Raw genomic sequence first — 20,917 nt, 5'->3', positions numbered from 1 at the left:
CCAGGGTAGTCCACTGGGAGGCTTTATGTTGACTTCAGTTTGCCTTCAATGCTGCAGTTTACTGGAAATTCACTTGAAAATTTTCTCCTTTTTTTTTCCCCCCTCATTGTCAGTGGTACTGAACTACTTCATCTGGCTGTACTGCATTGCAGAAAACTCTGTGTGTATGCTGTCTCAGGTAAAAAAACAAAACAAAGCAACAATAAAACCCATGCAGAATAGCTGTCTTTCTCTGTCTCCCGTATTTTGCTAGTGGCCAGTTTAGTTATTGGGCTTTATTAAGCACAAGTACTGAGAAGTTTCTCTAGTACTGACGATACAAAGCCAGAGTCAGTGTTTGAAGGACTCACACTGTGCCTGCATTCTGAAGTGATATTTCTTCTCTTAAACGTGCTCAGTCCTGTTTGTAATACATTAGCAATTTTGTATAAAACTTATTTTGCAGCTAAAGGAGAGTAGGTACATTAAATTATCATATCCGGCATCCCTGCGGTCAGGAGGTTGTTAGATATTCAAATATTCTGAATAGAGAGGTATACCTAGCAATGCATAACACTAAAGAAAAACAATATCAGATATTAAGAAACAATCAAAACCGTATGAAGAGTACTTTATTTACCAACAACAGTAGTATTTTTTACTGTGAAGGTATACCGTATTTGCTGTATTTATTTGTATTTACTTTCACTATACTGTACTTACGGAAAACCTAGCTAAAATTTACTTGTTTGAGATGATAGACTACTGGATATAAAAGGGTTTGCTGTAGTTTGCTCTGAGTGTGCTGAATTGTTCTATGACAAAGCACTAATGAGTTATGTATCCTGCACTCTTTAAAGAGAAGCAGTAGTGTTATTTTTATGACATTCCAAGTTCCCCTTTGCTGGAAGAGTGATACTGCTTCCACCAGGAGATCTGCATTAACTTTATTGCTGAGCCATTTGGCATGTTCTGAGCCTTTTTTTTTTTTTTTTTTAACAAGATTTACCATTCAGAGAACTATTTTAGAGAGCATGTGGAAGATTAATTAAACTTGTTTGCAAGCGTTTGCTCATTAAACTTGAGTATGAACAAGCAAAAGTAAATACAGTATTGTCAATAGAAGCTTCTTATGTTACAACTTTGAATAGGAAAGCTGATGCTCAGAGCTTTAATGAACAGATAAAGATGTTGGTTGATAAAGATGCCCTGTAAATATAACTATTTTTCAAAATTAGCTGCACTTTAGTAAATGTTAAATGCCTGATACTTGCTTTAGAATAAGAAAATAATCTTTGCAAGTAGCTCAGTTTTGGAGGGTAACTCTGGAAGAAATGTATTCATGCAGGTGAAGAAGCCAGAGTATGGTAAACCTGCCTATTCAGATCTTCTACACTCTACAAGGGCAGAATTTGACTGATGCAGCTGTACAGTTTACGGTGTATAAGCAAGCATAAAACTCAACTCTTGGATCTATAAGACATGTAAACAAAAGACAGTCCTTCTGCTTGAGTTCTGCATAAACTGGAGCATGAGGAGTTTGCCTTATCATTTAATATTTCTTGCACAGCTGCTAAACGTGACTTCAGTTTTAGAGATTTTAAAATACTGTCTAGATTTTGTGCCAGAAGGACTCTCTTTAATCGTGACCAGACTATATTTACATCTCATGAATGTTTACAGACAGTTAGATTTATTAGTGTTCTTTCTGATGGAACTAGTAACAGGTGGTCTATAGCTGAACAAATGGTGGTGTACAGATCTGCACATGATTAAGAGCTTTGTCCTATGTTTGATGTAGTGGGGCAGAGATCTGGGCAGCTAACAGTACCATATGAGAGGGGAAAACTTTTGACAAATACAGTAGGGTTTCAAAATTTGCAAACTTAATGTTTGCAAATTCAGTTATTCACAAGCGGCTGCTTCACCCAGGGCTCTGGGCAGGAGCACTGGCAGCTGCCGCTTCCCCGGGGCACAGAGCACCAGCAGCCGCCACCGCTTCCCCTGGGACCCCGTGCAGAAGCGCCAGCAGACGGGCTCCAAGCTGGAGCCATATTAGCAAAATTCAGCATTCATGAGGGTTCTCAATATGGAACAGTTGTGAATGTTGAGACCCTACTTTATTGCAAATTAAGTAAGGTCTGTCTGTAGGTAGAAAAGCTCAAATCAACAATGGATGGATTCAACTGAGATAATTCAGAATGAAATATAGGTACTACAAATGATGCCAAGCCCCATTAGATTAGATAGTCCTTATATTGTCGAGCACTGCATTGACTTCCTATTCTATTTTTGATTATTTCCCCCCAATATTTAAAAGTATTATCTTTCAAATTTTATTAATTCTTCAATGACACGAACTCCCCACTCTTGCAGATATGAGTTCTAAATGATATGTCTTCAGGATATCTTCAGGCATCTGTCTTCAGGAGCTTGACGTTGTTATCTTTGAGGAATTAACGGAATAGGTATATGGCATCTGTAGTGTCCAGTACTACACCCAGTTAGTAGATGGTTGATGGAAAACTTCTAATTACCAATTAGAAACATACTGCAAAAACCAAGTCATGAGTTCATGTGGTCTAATTTAGAGCCTCTTTTAAGGAGATTATGGTGGTGTGGCTGAAACAAATTTTGAGGCATTCTTTATTGGCTCCTACAACTGCGGAATTGTAATGCAAAACATTTACTTTTGCCTTTTTTGGTGAATAAATTTATTATGGATCAGATAGTTGCACCTATATTGTGTAAAGGTGTGAGATTCCTTTATTCAAACACAGAATCGTCTTCAGGGCAGGAACTGTCTCTTATTTTGTTTTTATGATACTTTAACATAATGGAATTCCTGGTTTCAGCTTCTAGCTACATGCAATAAACATGTTTAATATATCTTTTAGAAAACTGGCATTGTCGATCCTCATTCCAAAGCAACTAATAATAGATGAGACCTAACCACATGATGGTCTTAAATAATTCTTCATGCGACCCACAAAAGTTTAAATTCTAGAAACATATGTTGTTCCTTGTTTTTTTCATAGGAACTTTGGGAAATGTAGAACATGGGAACCAGTATCAAATCAAACTTATGTATGAACACAATCTTCAGCGAACAGCTTGCAACATGACTTATGGACCGTTTGGTGGTGTTAAAGGTAGATAAATTTTAACTTGTAGTACAATGTATAACTAGTATGATGAAGTACAACATGTATAAAGAAGTTTATGTACTGATCAAGGACAAAGTGGGCTTGTAAATGCAACAGAGCCCCAGTGTCCAAAAATATGAGAGTAGTTGAGGCTGTCCTTGAATTGTGGAAGGATTGTCAAATAATTATGTCTGTGTTGTGACAAGACATGGAAAATCACTGAAAAGTAATAATGGACCTGTATTAATTGTAGTAATTTGGAAAAAGCCAGAGAGGAGCTATTTGTTTAAGAAACAATTGCTGGAAAAATATAAATGCTCAGGTGGAATGCTTGATAATTATTTTTGGTAGCCAGGCATTTTGCTGCAATGATATTTGTGATTAATGCCTGAAGCTCTGGCTAACAATATGAACCCTCCACATGCTTGAGTAGTTGATAAAACTGTAGTAGAAGCCTAATATTATGGGATCTGCAATTTTGCAGCTTAAGTAGGGCCTAAAGGATAGTTCATTTTCATTCAATCCTGGGTCTATTCTGAAAATGCTTGTAAGCTTCTGTTTTTGGAGTTTTTGAGATGCTGTCCTCTTTAGATTAATAACTGTGATGGGAACAGTTAGGAATTATCCTTTGTTTTTAATATATCAATGAACATAAAATAGGAAAGCTAAATAAGACTGTATTAGGATGATAAAATCAAGTGTTTGAATGGAGGGGTGCACATGAGGGAACATGTGCCACCCAAAAGTGTGGGTGGGGAGGGCAAGGGTCTGACCAGCAGCAGTGGGGCCAGAGCCTCTGGGTGTCGGGGTGGCCTGGTGCCTGCAGCAGGGCTCCGGCCACTCTGTAGTCACTGGCAATGGTTGGGGGAAGAGGAGTGATGTGGCTGTGGGGAGCAGAGCAAGTTGGGACCATGTTACTCTGCTTCCCCTGCCACAGTCAATAAGTACAGGGGGGCTGGAGCCCTGCTGTTGGTGCTAGACCGCTGGCCCTGCTAGTTCCCCAGCCCTCATTGCTTGAGGGAAGGGACTCGGGGAAGAGATGGAGTAGGAGAGGCAGGACTTGGGGTGGATGGGGATTGTCGTGGCCCTTCCTTAGCTTGGGGGTGTCATGGGGCTGGTGTCCTCTCATGTTCCCCATCACCAGTCACCCCAGAGAGTTAATAATATGATAATGCATAAGGACACTTCTGTTAAATCTATATTTTAAAAAAAACAACAGCAACACCACAATTAGTTTTTGTAATCATTCAGACATTGAAACTGTCTTTTTTTTTTTTAAATAGGTTTAAGTTCTGTTATGCCTTTGGGGTAATGACAATAGAATAGTCCTCTTTGGTGTCCGGGTCGCTGTGTATGTGGGCAGTATTTAATTTTTTTTCTTCTTGCCCTTCAGTTCTACCTGCCATATGAAATCTTTTTTGAAAGAAGGACTGTGTAATGAATTTAAACTATCCTTTTCAGATCTTAAGCAGATTTTTTTTTCTTTCGGTATATTACAGTCAACTTCTGCAGCCAGTTTTGAATGCTATACTCCTGTTATCCTGGAAACACTTTTTGCATATAGGTAGATAATGATTCAGAAAGTTCCAAACCTACAAACACTTATATATATGCATACATTAATCAAGTCAGTTTAACTAGTTGTAACGTTACTCCCTATGCAAAATGAGTAGTATTATCACAATCTAACTTTATGTATATAGCCATGTTTTTAACCACTAGGGGGTACCTATATTTTTTCCCATGAATAAAAGGTATTGTTAATTATAGCAGGGATGAGCAAACTTTTTACACTGGGCTACACTTTTTGTCCCTGTAATTAGCAGGGCCCCCCCAACCTGTCTAATGTAATCCAAATCAAAGGAAATTTCAGTTATATTCATATGAAAAAACCTGTAGAATGTAAAAACTTTATTAATTAGTATATAAATGTGTATACACACACACAAAAAAAATAACATGTTTCTCCATTTTTAGTGAGATAGATGATCCTGAGGCACAGCAGCTGATCATGCTGTGCCCCCATCTTTGGAAATTTCAGGCCCCACCCAAAGGGGCCTGCCCACCACTTGGTGCACCCCTGAATTATAGGATGAAAACAAACACAACTGAAACGAAACAAGTTGTGGTTCCTAACTTGAGGTTTTGTACATAATTTTTTCTAGATGACTATTAAACCTCTCATCATCCGTTCTGTAAAATAAAAATGCATAGCATAAATAAAAATACAGTAAGGGCTGACAGAGAAATATGCATGAACAGAATAGGTCAAAATCTCCCCAGATGTCTTCCAAAATATGCTTTCTTGCATATCCAGAAAGCCAACAAATCTGAGCTCTGATCAAGTTGGAGAGTAAGTTCCAAGAAGATCCTGTCAGCCACCTTGCCACTTTTAGCTGAGAACGCCAATTCAAGCTCCTCTTCGGATGGCAATTTTGGTAGGGTGACACAGAGGCTATGCGTATACTAGATGGTTTTGTTGGCATAATGGCCATTTTGCCAACAAAACCCACAGAGCATCCAGATTGCCAAGGCCTTCTGTTAACAGTAAGGCAACAGAATGCAGCACTTTTGTCAACAGCTGTACCCCGCTCCCGAGGAATAACACCTCTGTTGACAGAATGCTGGTCTGGATGTCCTAGCGTACCCTGTCTGCTGTGCTACCGGTTTGCCAATAGAGCAGCTGGGCAGTCCAGCCACTTTCCATCAACAAAGAGGATCGCTCTTACGGTCTGCTTGGCAGTTTGGCAGCGATCAGTTGACAAACTTCTGTCAGAAGACGTTGACAAATCTCTGTAATCTAGACATAAGCAAAGAGAGAAGCCATCTCACATTAGCAGTTCTAGATGGTTTGAAATCATTATAATGTATTTTGATTGGAAACTAATACAAATTATGAAACACTGGCATAATGGGCTGCCAGTGTGAAACTGTGCAGTCTACCACATTTTATGTGAACTTCACTTTCTGTAAGTTCTCAGAGTGTTGTCTCACGAAAAACACTTTCAGCAAAGTGTCTCAAAGTGACAAAGGTCCAAATCACTGTTGTAAGGTCCACATTAGAGAGAAGGCAGGTGGAGGGGAAAATGCTCCAGGTGACTGCCACTAGCTTGGCTTCCAAGAGAAACCAGTCTCCAAAAATAAATGGAGTATATACTTTTACAAAGGGTGTTGGTACTCCTGACTGAAAGAGTCAATAAAAGCATTACCCAATCTCTATCCGCTTCCCCCAGCGTACCAACTTTATCTCTGTCTGGTCTGGACTACATTGCACTCCATTAGCATTTGTCCAAGCCTCAAACTCACTGTAACATTGGTTTGTTTATTGTGTGGATCTGGTTTTGTGAGATGTGGTGGAGAAGTAAGTTATACAGTACAGCCCATGTCTCTTTACTCATGCTGTAAGCCTCATATGCACATGGATTTGGTAGGATAACATGGGGAACTCTTGTGTTATGCAATGGGGGAGAACTCTTGGGATAGAGTAGGGAAATTCTGCCTGTGACTGTCCTTAGGGTGTAAGTCTGGAGTCATATCTGTTTCTACCAGGATCTATTAGAGAGTTAGCAGAACTTCAGGGCTATGTCTACCATTGCCCCCTCCTTTGAAGGGCACATGGTAATCGAGTTGATGGAAGGTTACTAATGAAGTGCTGTGATGCATATGTAGCATTTCATTAGGCAAATTCTCCCCCTTGGCAACGTTGAAGTCAAGGCAGTAACGGGAGTAAAGGCACTTTGAAGTAGCGCAGGCATGCCAGAATGTAGAAGTTTGGCACTTCGAAGTTGCTGTGTGGGAAAATCTGCCTAATGAAGTGTTTCATATGCATAGTAGCACTTCATTCGTGAGCTCCCATTAGCCTAATTACCATGCCCCCTTTGAAGAAGGGGGCAAGTGTAGACATAGCCCAGGATTGGTATCAAAAGCTGCCATCTATTCTCGGAGTCTTTTGGGAGCAGTGAATAAGTTAGTGCAGCCACTCTAGTTTCTGTCTCATATCCTGGACCATAGTACAAATAATCAAGCCTTAGAAATTCTGGAGCCCCAAGAAGTTGCCAGGGTAGCCCCTGCACAGATTTATGATTTGTATAGAACAGCAGTAAGTACTTATATTTACCTTAAATAGGTACAACATAATAGGTAAGACATGAGATGTGGCCCAACCACCACTAGATGGTCCTCTGGTTACAGTCATTGGTTCTGCTACACTTAAAACATTGCTTCTGATGGTCTGAGTCTACAGGTGCATTTACTGTAAAACTTAACGAGGTGTAGAAAATACAGAAATACTTTTGCTGAAAAGCTGCTCTGCAGACAGTATTTTATTGACTAAAAATAAATGTTTTATGGGGTTTTTGTAGAAAAGTAGAGGAGATGAATTTGACTTTCACTTACTGAAAAACTGTGTGTGTGGGGGGAGGCAGGCAGGAGACAGAGATTTGGCTAGACTTTTGCTCCAGAAACTGTTTTTATTTTGTGTATGCCCTACCTCCCTCTCTCCTTTTTGGTTGCAAACCTAACCTTCTTCAGTATAAACTGATGCAATGATGCTGCCTAGCTCTACCAGCAGCTTCAATTAACATTCCATGAATGCTAGATGGGGTGCTTCCTCTGAATTCTAATAAGAATTTATATGTCAGTGTTGTTAGTTATTTCACCGCCAATTATTAATCATCTTTCACTAATCATTAACCTGAAATCACCATTATGATTTGTAGTGCCAGATATTGGTGCCTGTGTCTGTGATCTTGCAGGTTGCCATTGGGTCTCACTTGGGTAAAGAACAAGGAAGTTCTCCATTTCCTCCAAAATTAAATTGCTACACATCTTCCTAGAAAGATGGAGTAGAGGATGAAATACATCAGTTCCCTGAAAAGCCAAAATGGGCTCCTGCCCGCCAAAAAACAAAATAACTTTCTATGCCTCTCTGAATCTTTTGGAACCCAAATACTTCAACAGTGTGGCCCCATAGCTAAGAAAAAAATTCTGCGGCATATTGAAAATGAAATGAAATTTTATGTTAAAATAGATATTTTTCCTATTCTGCTTCACTACTTTATAATTTGAATCCAGTATATGATGAGGTAGTGGCCCTGAATATTAGTACTTCCTTTTGCTAATTTAAAGCTATTATGGGCCTTTCTACCCAGGAGATGGGAAGTGTGGGGAGATGTACACATTTTAGCTCTGCTAGAGCTGCCACCTAATAAATAGGTGTGGACGCAGTGTATTTTTAATGATAGAGATGTTTCTAAGTTGGATGAATAGATTTGCCTGCAGATCGGGGCTGATAAAATATGACCCTCGGGCTGGATCCCTGCCTGCCGTGCCCCCTGCCTCCCTTGGCTCAAAGTGGCTGGCTGTAGGGGGTCAGCATATGCATCCCTTTTGGGAGAGATTCTCCATACACACTGCTCTCATCCCCTGACTAGTTCTTGCAGCCCCCATTTGGTTGTAAACTGGCCAAATAGAAGCTGGGCCTGGGCCATGCTTGTGGGCGCAGGGTAATTGTGGAACCTCCCTCCCCACAAATGGCATACGCCTCAGAGAGATGCCCAGGTTGGCCCAAGCACCCAGGAGTTGCTTCCCATCCTGAGCCTACACCTGGCACCTCTCTCCCTCTCACATTTCAGCTCCCTGACCCAGGTCACAATGTCCTCCTGTCCAAGGTCACAGCCCAAACCTCCATGCATCCCTGCCCCAGTCACAGTTCCCTCCTAGAGCTTACATCCTCCCTCCTGCACCTGTACCCCAGGTCAGAATCCACTCTTGCACCCCAGACGCCACACCCACTTCTGCATCCCTATCCATTATGCCAAGATCCTTTCTGCACACAGCTTCTGTCCTAGATCCCATACTCCATCCTTTTGTATCCTAGAAAAGTGCAGCTCTTGACCACTTACCAAATTCTTGGAGTTGCCCTTCATCAAAAATTATTGCTTGCTCCTACTACAGATGTACGAGAGTGCAGAAGCATTTTTAAATCATGACAATTGCTTAAAATTTCTGTAAACATATGTTTCATGCTATATATATATATATATATATATATATATATATATATATATATATATATATATATAAAATTACAATTCCATGTAATCAGAGATGTGCCTAGCCAATATATGTGTAAACTAGTCTGAATGTAATAATGAAGAACTGGATACTGAAATCCTGTGCCTCTCCAACTGCTTCCTTAATTACTGAGAATGAGGCCTCCATCTAAAGTATCTATGCAATGTGGCAAAGGCCATATGCCATAATAGGAAGCAACCTTTCCCAAGTGACAGAATGGCTTTATGATTGTTGCAAGGAGTCAACAATGATATGCTGAGCTGCATGTATGTATGAACAGCTGAGTGGTTCTTGGATTATAAATAAATGAAGAAAGTTTAATGGTGTATTCCATCTAAGGACTAAATGTTCCTGCTGAATTGATAGGTCATGCCCCACCAGTGAGAATTGTTGAGACACAACATATGTTGCTTGGCAGAGCTCATTTTCTCTAGCTATGCATGTGTAAGGTATATTTGAAGTTGTTTTATAGTGGTGTATATTAATTCTGTGCATAGTGTATTTTCACTGAAAAATGTTTTTACTCTATTTTTGTTTAATTGCACAAAATGTGTTTGTATTAAGTTATTCAGCTTGCTTTCTTGAAATAAGTTGAAAAATTCTGTAGAGTTCTGCCAGCCTAGTGATCAAGTATGTACTGATTTTGTAATTAGGATTCCCAGATCATAAAATGGCTTTCAAATTTGTTGGCTGTTATTCCACACGTACTATAAAATTAAAGGAAATAATAAAAACAGAAGCAAGTGCTTTAAAGAAAGAAAATATAAAATTCTAGCATGAAAAAATTACAGGCAAAATTAAAAAAGGCAAAAAGATTTAAAACCTACTCCTTTTTCCTTTTACTTGTTTTTCTTAGCAAATTGTCTCAATTCATTTTACTTTTATTTTAGTCTTGGCCTAGAGGCAAAGTATATCTGAGCGTTACGACGACAAGGGTGCCATAGCGGGGAATTTTTTAAATAATAAAATAAAACATGTGTAAACCATGCAGCCTTGTAACAGGAAACTTTATGAGAAGCTAGTCTGTTTTTGCTGAAACAGACTAACACAGCTACCCCTCTGATACTTTATGAGAAGAGTGGACTGTACTTAACTTTTCCACAATTCTGCAAGAATGAATTTTATTAGGTGTTAGTCAGAAAAAAAAATTATCAGCTGATTTTTTTTGTGCTGTGAGGTTAAATTATTCTTATTTCAATTTTAAATACAGCAGTGATGTAAATTTAGAGATTGATTTTTTTCGGCTAGTTCTCTTAAAGAGAAGGGTGTTTTAACTATTAGTTTCCTGTTAAATTGCTTCTATATAAAGAAAGATTATTCTTTTACTTTTGTGGATTTTGTTTAAAAAGATAAATCTACCATCCTCTCTACTCCTGAATGCTTCTCCCACATAGTTTATTAGTGATGTGTTTTTCTTTTTGAATAATGGCGACATAACCTTTTCTGTGAGTTGATCATGTGATGGGGAAAACTAATTAAGGAACATCCTCACTGCATCGCCTTACAAATAGTCCCTGGTTCTCTTATTTTTTCCTTTAGTGTGAAATGGGTGAAATTTTGGCCCTGTTGAAGCCAATGGCAAGACTCAAAGTTCATTGAGCCAGAATTTTGTTTCAGCTGATTGTATAATTTAGAGCCATCATTTGTTTCAGTTGTTGTTAATTGGAATGGTAGTAGTGAAAATGGAGTAACTGTAAGCTTGATAAATAGAAAGAACAAGGAAATGTGTAAAATTGAGTCTAAGGTGTGTGTTTTCTTGTCCTATCCACAGCAGTATGGTTCTGGGCTTTTATGCTGAATATATCGTTAAAAGTCAAGATTCTGACTTTGTTAGGCCAAACTATTCATTATGGTCACTTTTTCTATTTTCTAAATCTTTGCAATTTTATTCCTCCTCAAAGGACTATCAAAAGTTGGTTTATAAAAATAGAAGTACATCTTCTATTAATACTTTTATGACCCACCAGTGACTGCCATTGGGATTTGTAGTACTTTTTTAAACATACGTCACAGCTATTATATTTTTAAAACTGATGGTTTTCAAACTCGGGTTTGTGGAGGTGCTTTTCTTACACTACCAATACATCTTCTATTACAAACAGTGTACTTGAATGTATTTTTATTCCGGTGTAGAATTATTTTGTGGTTTCATGAGGTGTTTTGGTCAGCTAACATACCCCACAAAACTGCATCCTTTGGATGAGCTAGTGGAGTGATATATATATATATTTTTTTTTTTGGTTACTGAAGCTATGTCTACAGCACTACCTACGTCAGTGAAATTTGTTGCTCAGGGGTGTAAATATTCCAACCGAAGTACTAGTGTACATAGTAGTATGCTTCAAGGAGAACTTCTCTCACCAATTTAGCATATACTACTTGTATTTTTTACGATGATGTATAAAAGTTCTCCCATGTTCTGCCTGTTTTGAGGCATGTGTGTATTTTTAGGAGCTGAACACAGAATTCCGTTCCTTTTTAAGTATGTTTATTCTCCAAAATTTTATTAGAGGGCAAGGGCAAGTGTCAATAAGTAATGTTAGCATGCACTAAGACTATGGTTATGCTACCCTGATATGTTGACAGACGTCACCATTGGAACAGATTTTCTGACAAAACTTCTGTCACTAGAGTGTGGCCACACACAAAAGCCAATCGGAAGATCGCTTGGCTCTGTCGACAGTGCAGCCAGACTGCCCGACTTTGCTCTCTCGACAAAACAGGCACCTGGAAGCACAACAGACAGGGCTGCCCATTGTTCTGGATGCCCTGTCTGTTGAGAGAAGGACCCCCAGAGCATCCATACAACTTTTTTGTTGACAGAATCTGTTAACAGCAGCATTATGCCTCTTGGCTGAGAGACAGAACACTGCTGATGAAAGTGCTGAGTTTTGCCAACGAAACTGGGTAGTGTAATCATAGACTCAGGAGAGGAATTATTGGAGCTTAACAGCAAAAATGAGAGTGACTGAACCACCTCCACCTAAGATCTGAGGAAAACCCTCATAATACTGCATGTGTTTTAGATGGCTGCTGACAGTGTTGTCCCTATAAATGTGTCCATATCTTATTACAGAAACCTTGTTAAAAATAAGTTGTCGCAAGAAACTGTGGGCGGAAATTTGGAATTTTGAACAACCCCATCCTGGGTAGATTACTGGCTGTGGAAATGCTGCGTTGGGCCCATCATTGGACCACCAGCACAGGACATGTTGGTGTAAGAGCTGCTTGTTTTATATTTCTTTTTATGTGGGGTTCGTTCAGGTTTTTCTATTGATGGAGTTTAGGGATATTAACGTTTAACCAGTTAACTGGTAACTTAATCCATGGGGGATGGAATAGTCCCTCCCTTGGCCGCCAAGGGCAGGGGGTTGTTCCAGCCTTGGGGGCCCACCATGGGAGGGAGGCATTCCAATGAGGCTGGAGCAGCCCTCATCTGCAACAGGCCCGGTCTGGGAGCACCACAGGCAGAGGCACTTGAGCCCAGAGGAAGTAGCCTGGTGGTTGGCACCCCGGGCACACTGAGGGCAATGGTGCTCTCCAGACTGGCTGGAGCAGTCCCTGTCCACAGCAGAGGGGCCTACTTGACCCCAGCATCCTCCCCAGCTGCCCGCTCCATTTAATCAATTTAACCTGTTAACAATTAAATGGGATTTTTACATCCCTAATGTAGGTACAGTAGGTGATACTGAAAAAAAACATTGTCATATTTGCTCATGAAACAAGTATTTACTTTGGGGCAAATATTTCAATAAAAATAAATCCTTGTAGATAAAAGCCAGAAAAACTCTTCAGGGCCTAACTCCTGACTCTTAGAAGAAATAGCACTCGCAATCTCAAATTTTAAGCACATGCCCACAGATCATTCTTCACGTAGACCTTCTTCTTGCTAGTTCCTTACATGTAGGCTATGTCTAAGCTTTGCATATTCATTCTTTATCACATCTGTAAGATAATAGCCTTTCCTGTCTAGTTACAGAACTAAAACTCTCTTCCAGGCTCTTATAATCTTGCATGTCTACTGCAGCAACATCCTCTTTTCTGGCCTTGACAAATGCTGTCTTGCCTCATGTATAGCCATTTGGAATGCTATTACAAAGATAAGTATCAGAGAGGTAGCTGTGTTAGTCTGTTCTCGAAGATACAACAAGAAGTCCTGTGGCACTTTATAGACTAACAGATATTTTGGAGCATAAGCTTTCATGGGCAAAGACCTGCTTCATCGGATGCATGAGTGTCTTTGCCCATGAAAGCTTATGCTCCAAAATATCTGTTAGTCTATAAAGTGCCACAGGACTTTTTGTTGTACAATAAAGATAATTTTCCTAGCTGTTGCTTTGCTCTCATCTCTCCTCTTTGCTTCCCTCCACTGGATAACTCATCTCTGTTTTATCAGACATATATACTTGTATTTATTTTCAAGTCCTGTCATGACAGATCCCTGTTGTGTGTCTCATTCAGTGTCCAGCGTTTGACTTCTGCCTTCAGTTGGTATGTGACACCACGCTTCATGGCCCACTTGCTAAATTATCAAACAAGCACCTTTTGTGTTCTCTCTCTCTCTCACACCATGGTTCACACTTGAGAGGAGCTCATTGTAACCTCAGATGCTTACAAACAAGTAGGCGATGGTTAGGCTGTGGGTGTGAAACCACAGCATACTATGCTGACCTATTTTCTCTCATTGTCTGCATCTACACTTGCAAATTCTTTTGGGAAAAAAACAGGCCTTTTTTTGAAAGAACCTGTGGAGCATCTGCACACAAAATGCACTCTTTAGAAAGTAAACCAAAAGTATATGGCGCTTCTTTTGGAGGCGGTCTTACATTCCCAGATCAGGAAGAGCACCTTTTTTCAAAAGAATCTTTCAGATAAAAGTGTGTGTGTGCTCCCAGGGCCCTTTTCTCGAAAGAGCAGTCCTCCATGGCTACAGCCAGCTGGAATGCAGAGACACCCTGGGCTGCGCTATCAGAGTTCTATGCTCCATGCTCCATCCGGCTGCTTTTAAAGCCTCAGAGACCCAGAAACCGCATAGCAGGAGGCTGAGAGCATGGCTGGAGCAGGGACATGAGCTGCCCAGCACCATGCCCTCTCAGCAGCCCCTGGAGTGGAGTTCTTCTTTAACGCTGCACAATGGTCAGGACCCTGTGATGGCCGAGGGGTCCCAGGAGCCCACTTGGGCCACCATAAAGAAGGCCCCATTCTGGACTGAACCAGAGCTCCAGGACCACCTCAGACTATGGCAGGACGAGGAGGTCCTCTGGAAGACAAAAGGTAGAATGCCCCTACCTTTACCCAGCTGGCCAATGGCTTGGGCACTGGGGAGCACCTCACCCGGAGCCAGGAGCAAGTCGACTCCAAAGTCAAAGAACTGAAGCAGGGGTATGTCTGGGCCAGGACTGCAGCTGGGCATTCAGGGTCAGGACCCTCCGCCTGCCCCTTCTACCAGGAACTACACAGTCACCTTGGGGCCAAGGACACCTTTTCTCTGCCCCCCTTGCCCCATGGTCCTAAACACTGCAGCGAATGAACCAGACCCTGAAGCAGAGGCGAAGGAGTAGCCATGACCCTCCCCCACACCAGCCAGACCACCCTGCTGGACATGGAACTGGAGCTGCCCTCAGACGACTCGAGTGATGGAGCATTGGTCATCGTCATGCCCTTGCTGTCATCCAGCCAAGCAACATCAAGCAGGGTGTCTGCGGACCTTGTTGAGGGACGCTCTGGTAAGTACCCAGTGTGTTGCACACTCTGGGGGTGTGTGGAGGTGGTGCCCGTCTCTGCCACAGCTGTCTCAGCACCTGCTCCTGTGGATAGCACTGTGAGCTGCATGTGTGGGGAAGAGGTGGATGGAGGCTTGAGTTGTACCTGGTGTGCTCCCCACCCATGTGGGGACCTCTTGGTGCCTGGGATCCCCCAGGGCTGCTGGACCGTGAGACAGGGGTTTGGGGAAGCTGCTGACCACGAGGGTTGGTGTGGGGGTATGGCCCTCAGGGCTGTGGTGCAGGACTGATATACCATCTTTCTCTTCCCTTCCATCCTTACAGCTGTGCTGTCTGAGTGCCAGGCGAGTCCTGTCCACGATGAGGAGCCAGGGAGACCACCAGTGGCAGAGGAGAAGGCCAGGGCACCCCCAACACTGGGGCCTCGGCAGGTTCAGGTCCGGAAACATGCCACAGATGCCATGGCCGACATCTGCTGCCAGATAGAGGTGGCAGAGCGGAGGCTGTGAGTAGAGGAGGCAGACCTGGCATGGTGGTGAGAGGCCAGGACAGAGCTTATGGGCAACTGCAGGGAGATCACTGGCATCCTGAGGGAGCATGTGTCCTGAACTCCTGCCCATGCCTCCTCCCTTCCCCTTGCTCCCCCAGCGTGATTGCCCAGGTGATGCTGCAGGCCTTGCAGCAGTGGTCAGTGGCCTTGCCTGCCCTCCCAGAAGCCCTCTCTTTCCCCCTGCTAAGCCCGATGAACCCCTCCCATGGCCATACCTCCCCGTGATTGTGGCCCAGTCCCAAACTTGGGGTGGTAGGGGATCCTGAGGCTGATGTGGCTTGTGGCTCCCCACCCCTTTGGAGGACTGAGGCTCTGCAACCCCTGTCCCAAGCCACGCCAATGTATATAGTTACCGCCTGTGTTCACCAATGCACACAGTTATTTGCACAGTTTTCATTTACTGCAAAGTTGCTGTGTTCAAATAAACTGTTTATTTGGTCAGTATCCTGTGTCCTTTGTTACTGCGGGGGGAGTTGTGAGGGGTTGATGGGTGGGGAGAGGTCATGGTGGGGGAGTGGTGAGGGATGGATGGGCAGGAGAGGCTTGTGGGGGGGTGTCTGGGGGAGGTCACTGGGGCCTGTGGGTGAAGCTCTCCTGGAGGGCCTAACTGGTCTGTACCCCATCATGGTGAGCCTGGCGGCTCAGGGCTGTGGCTGGCTGTTCATATCTGCAGCTGGCCACCCCACAAGAGGGTCATCTCCTTTCTCTCCACAGTGTTGTGGAGGGCACAGCATGCCCCTTCCATCTGGGGGACATTATGCAGCCTAACATCCTGGCGCATGAGGAGGCAACAGAATCTTGCCTTCTGGTGGCCAAAGGTGTACCCTCTGCTGGGTAGAGTGCCTGGTTGAGCCAGCTGTTGAACAGCTCCTGTGTGGGGTCCATGTGGTTGGTGTAAGGCCGCATCTGCCACCATGGACAAGGGCATGGTGACATCCTCGACTGGGAGCTCCCAATGGGGGCTGTAGGTCCCTGCCTCCAACCTTCAGGAGAGGCCAGAGTTGTGGAAGATCCGCACGTCATGGGCCCAGACCAACCAGCCCATGCAGGCATCCATAAAATCTCCCTTATGGTCCACCAGGGCCTGCAGCGCCATCAAGTGGCAGCCCTTCCAGTTTATGCAGTTGCCCAGTCTGTGGTCGGGGCATGGATGGCAATGTTGGGCTGAAGCGCTGGGGGAATCCAAGGCCGGCAAATCTGGTGATGGCCACGTCCAGGTCCCCAACGTGGATGACCCTCTGGAGCATCATCATGAAAGCACCTTAACAATCTGCACGGGATAGAGAGGGCATGCATGGTGTGTCCGAGCCCTGACTGGCTTCCCTGTCTGCTTCCGAGCGAGTGAGAATAAATAAAGATAATGGAAACAAGTTACATGGAAAAGAAAATGATAACATGCATTCTGGAGATTAGATTTAAGTTAGCAAATTAACCTCCAGTCCAAGTGTTCTTATCCGAATCCAAATACCATTTTGTAGCATTTCGGCTAAGGCTAATCAAGAGAATGTTTTCATGAATGTAAACATATTCCTCATTTAATTCTGACATGCAGGATAAAAGGCATTTTGCCTTCTCGTTACATCTCCTAAAGTTTGTCCCCAGAGTCAGTATAAAGCCCTTGGAGTTTAAACTTTGTTGTACTGTCCTTTGTAGATTTCATGCCTCCCTGTTGAGGTAGGATATACATGATTCCACACTGTGTTAACTTACTAAGCTTAATTTACCTACCCAAGAGACAAGTTAATCAGCATACTGTCTGACAGAAAACCTGTATTTCAATTCTACAGACTTTTCGTGTACACATGTAGTTCCCTACATAGTAGCCATACATTCATTTCACAGCACAATGCTGAATAATAATCAGCATTTCACTTAGGATCTCGCATGACATTCTTTGGTAAACTAGGAGGTACATATCAAGATCAGGATATCTTTTTAATCCTTTTTTCTGGTTGGCATTGGGTGGGAGGGAGGGGTCTACGGGCCACCAAAACAACGAGGAGAAATATTGCTTTTAGATAAGTTGTTTCTCAGCAATAATATCACAGAATGGCACAGGAGATACATTGGGCCCTTGCTGAGAACATGGAGATCTGCTTGTTACTGGAGAAGAAGGACAGGAGATAATAAAGGGTCCTGTCTTTGAGCTGAGAAGTTCCCCTGCAGGGAAGACAGAAAGGAACTGCAGCTGAGTTCGCACTGCTCCAATATCTCAGTTTTGAACTCTTAGAATATGTCTTTTGGGTTTTGAAGATGAAGGAATCTCTCTTCTAAGACAGTTGATTTGTCATCTGAATGATATATCCAGATGTTTACTTCAGAGCCTACTGCTGTTTTTTGGGTTTTTTTTTCCCCCCAACCACTTATATATAAATTAGGGCTAGCTTTTATTGAACTCAGTAGAAAGACTATCATTGACTTTAGTGTGAGTTGGATAAAATGCAGTGTGTGTGGGTAAAGTTTATGGAGAACTTTCATTCAAAGTTTATTGGTGCTTTTTTTGCAAAGTTCTAATAATAGGTCTATCTGTATTTTTTTTTTTTTTTGGTGAAGTTGTTTTGAACATGCTAGAAAATATGGTGTATATAGATAGATAGTAAAGTCTCAAAGGCAGAGTAACATGAACGTATATAGTTTAAAAATCCTTTTGTAATCTTTTTGTGGACAAATTTCCTTGATGATTAGGGCAAAAATGCAGCTAGCCCCTGCCCCAAACAGCTCAAAATGCTATCTTTGTGTAGCTATAAATCTAGTTGGGGGCATTTATGATGCATTTATAAAACATCAAAGCTCAAAAAATAGTAGTTGTGTCCCATGCCATAAAAAGTGAGGACCTTATCTAGAAAGTTGACTTGTGCAACAGCTTTGTGAGCCATCTAAAGTCAGAAAGACTTTAGCCTCTGGTCCTCATACAATAGAGGGAAGAATCACAGATATATGTATAACTCTCCTTGATCATGTTTGTCACTTTTTTTATAGACCTGCTTCTGTAATGCTGTGCACAGTGAATCTGATTTGACTTGTATTAAAATAAATAAATAAATAAATCTGTATTTGATGTTTGTCTTCTGAGAGCTGTGCTTCACCAGGCAGAGACCCTTCTTGAATGTCTGAAAAATGCTTGGCCTCTGCTGAGGGCCACCATAAACAAACAAATAGTAACTAAAACCTATTTAGATGAGGTGTCTTACTTCTCTTATGACTGTAGAATGCCAAATCTGTGTTTCCTCAGGCAGGAGATTAACTCTCTCTCTCATTGCTGGTATCGCATTCAGGTACTTGCAACTCATTGAACCTCACTAGTAGTCTTTTCCTATCTGCCCATCTCACTTCTTGGGTCCATGTTAATTTTAAAAAGGCCTGTGCCCAGAGTTAGCAGGTTAATACTGATTCACTGCTCTGTTTCAAAGATCATCTGGGAAGGAAGAATGCCACGATTGCTTCCTCCAAGAGGGATGACTAGGGAGAGAAGGTGTGCATTCATGGATTTGGTTTGTCATGAAGATTAAATTCTATCCATTTAAATCCCTTTGTAGGGTTCATAGAAATCTTCCAGGGACTGGAGATGGCAAACATTTGATCCAAAAAATTGACAATGATGGGATATGAAGGAACTCCTCTCCTTTGCACCATTCCTCTTCTGAGTTGTTTTGGTACATTTTGAAAGAGGAAAATTGCTAATATGAATAAGCTGGCCTGGTGCACAACCAACATTTCTCTTGTGGGATTAGTGAAGACTCAAAGACAGGAAAGGATTAAAAATGTTAGTTTTAATAAATCAGTTGCTTTAGTATTTGTTTTTCCTGGTTGAGCTCTTTCTTAAATGTGATCAGACCTTTTGATTTCATTCCCTTCCTGCTTCAGGGACTCATGTAAGTAACCTGTGTCCTAGCACAAATGGATTCAAACTAGGCCCGACAGGAACCAGTGTGCAATGCTCCTTGCATCATCTTGGCGGATGGCTGGTGACTCATATAAAGCATTTTTTCTTTCCCTCTCACATGTGCTTAGAGCATTGAAAACACTACAGAGGCAGCTGAATGAAGAAACCCAGCTGAAGTCCTGAACTCCAGTCTTTTTGTGGCAGTGCAGTGGGCTGCCACTAGACTATCGAGCTAGTCTTGTGTAGTATTCTTTCTGAATGCTCATTGACATGTGTTTCCTGCCTTCAGCTGGGGGAGTAACCCAAGACTTGTTTTCTGCTAGGCATAGATTGTTTTGAGAAGTTCCCCAACATGCTTTCATATGGCTTTTCCATTTGTCTGGAGCAGTTCCTGTAGTGCTTAGCTCACAGTTGACCCAACTGTGAAGTTAGCTATTAAAGTACCCCTGAACAGGCAGCATCTCAAGGCTTTCCATTCAGAGGGAAATGCGGGAGGACAGGAAAGGATGAAAATTAATACTCATTTTCCCCTGCCAGAGTGGGTGACTGTCTTCTCTTTCAAAATGTGTATGGAGAAAGTAAGGCCAATTAATTGATGAATTGTAGTTTTAAATTTTCCTACATAAAGGCTTGTTGCATACAGGAAGCACTCCGTAAGCCATTAGACTGAGTAATAGCTATAAACAAAATGAACTATTGCTTTGTGAAAATGGCAATGTCTCACTTTTTATCTTTCTTGTATTGAGCTTTTCATTAGCATTCCTTGAAGGGTTGTAGAGTCATCTTTACTGTTGATTGTCAAAAAGATATAACTTTATGAAGACAAAAAGCAGTCAAGTAGCACTTTAAAGACTAGCAAAATAGTTTATTAGGTGAGCTTTCATGGGACAGACCCACTTCTTCAGACCAGAACAGACTCAGTATTGAAGACACAGAGAACCAAAAACAGTAAGCAAGGAGGACAAATCAGAAAAAGATAATCAAGGTGAGCAAATCAGAGAGTGGAGGGGTGGGAGGAAGATCAAGAATTAGATTGAGTTAAGTATGCAGACAAGCCCCTACAGTGATTCAGAAAGTTCACATCCCGATTTAAACCATGTGTTAATGTTCCGAATTTGAATATAAATGTCAATTCGTACGCTTCTCTTTCTACAAAGGAGCGATAATTTCTTTTCAGTGACGATGTGCCGACCTACTCCGGGTCCCGTGGGTGCACGTGGGGTGTGATACAGCGGGGGGAGTCGGGTGGCCCAGGACCAACCACCCCACCTTTATAGCAGCCTGATATAGTGTAGCAGCAATATGTGATTCAGTGTATTCACTTTAAAACCTAGGTTTCCACAGTATTATGAGTACCAGGAACAATAACACTCCGATTGTGAACACCACAATGCCCTGTGGCTGTTTTAAGTACCAATAATTCTCTATACAGACCCAGCTAGACCAGCTAGTGGTATTTACCAATAGTGATTTATTCATTTATTCGTAACTACAATTACTTAACACTTGTTATATATAGTTATTTATTTGGCATAAGCTAAATACTAGGTTACATATAACT

General features: G+C 42.0%; 1 protein-coding gene across 8 annotated transcripts in view; it reads left to right on the top strand.

The window, feature by feature from the left end:
- BBS9 (Bardet-Biedl syndrome 9) overlaps nucleotides 1–20,917 on the top strand; it is a 547,267-nt gene that overhangs the window by 10,321 nt on the left and 516,029 nt on the right. For 7 of the 8 annotated variants that reach the window (XM_074988121.1, XM_074988123.1, XM_074988125.1 and 4 more), the window contains 2 exons: nucleotides 114–178; nucleotides 3,018–3,131. In XM_074988121.1, coding sequence (XP_074844222.1) covers nucleotides 114–178; nucleotides 3,018–3,131 — 179 coding nt within the window. The remainder of the gene's footprint in view (nucleotides 1–113; nucleotides 179–3,017; nucleotides 3,132–20,917) is intronic. The other variant, XM_074988126.1, reaches the window with a different exon arrangement.

Source organism: Carettochelys insculpta, chromosome 2 (genome assembly GCF_033958435.1).
Source record: "Carettochelys insculpta isolate YL-2023 chromosome 2, ASM3395843v1, whole genome shotgun sequence".
NCBI classification, from domain to species: Eukaryota; Metazoa; Chordata; order Testudines; family Carettochelyidae; genus Carettochelys; species Carettochelys insculpta.
This window is presented reverse-complemented; position numbering and strand designations above follow the sequence as displayed.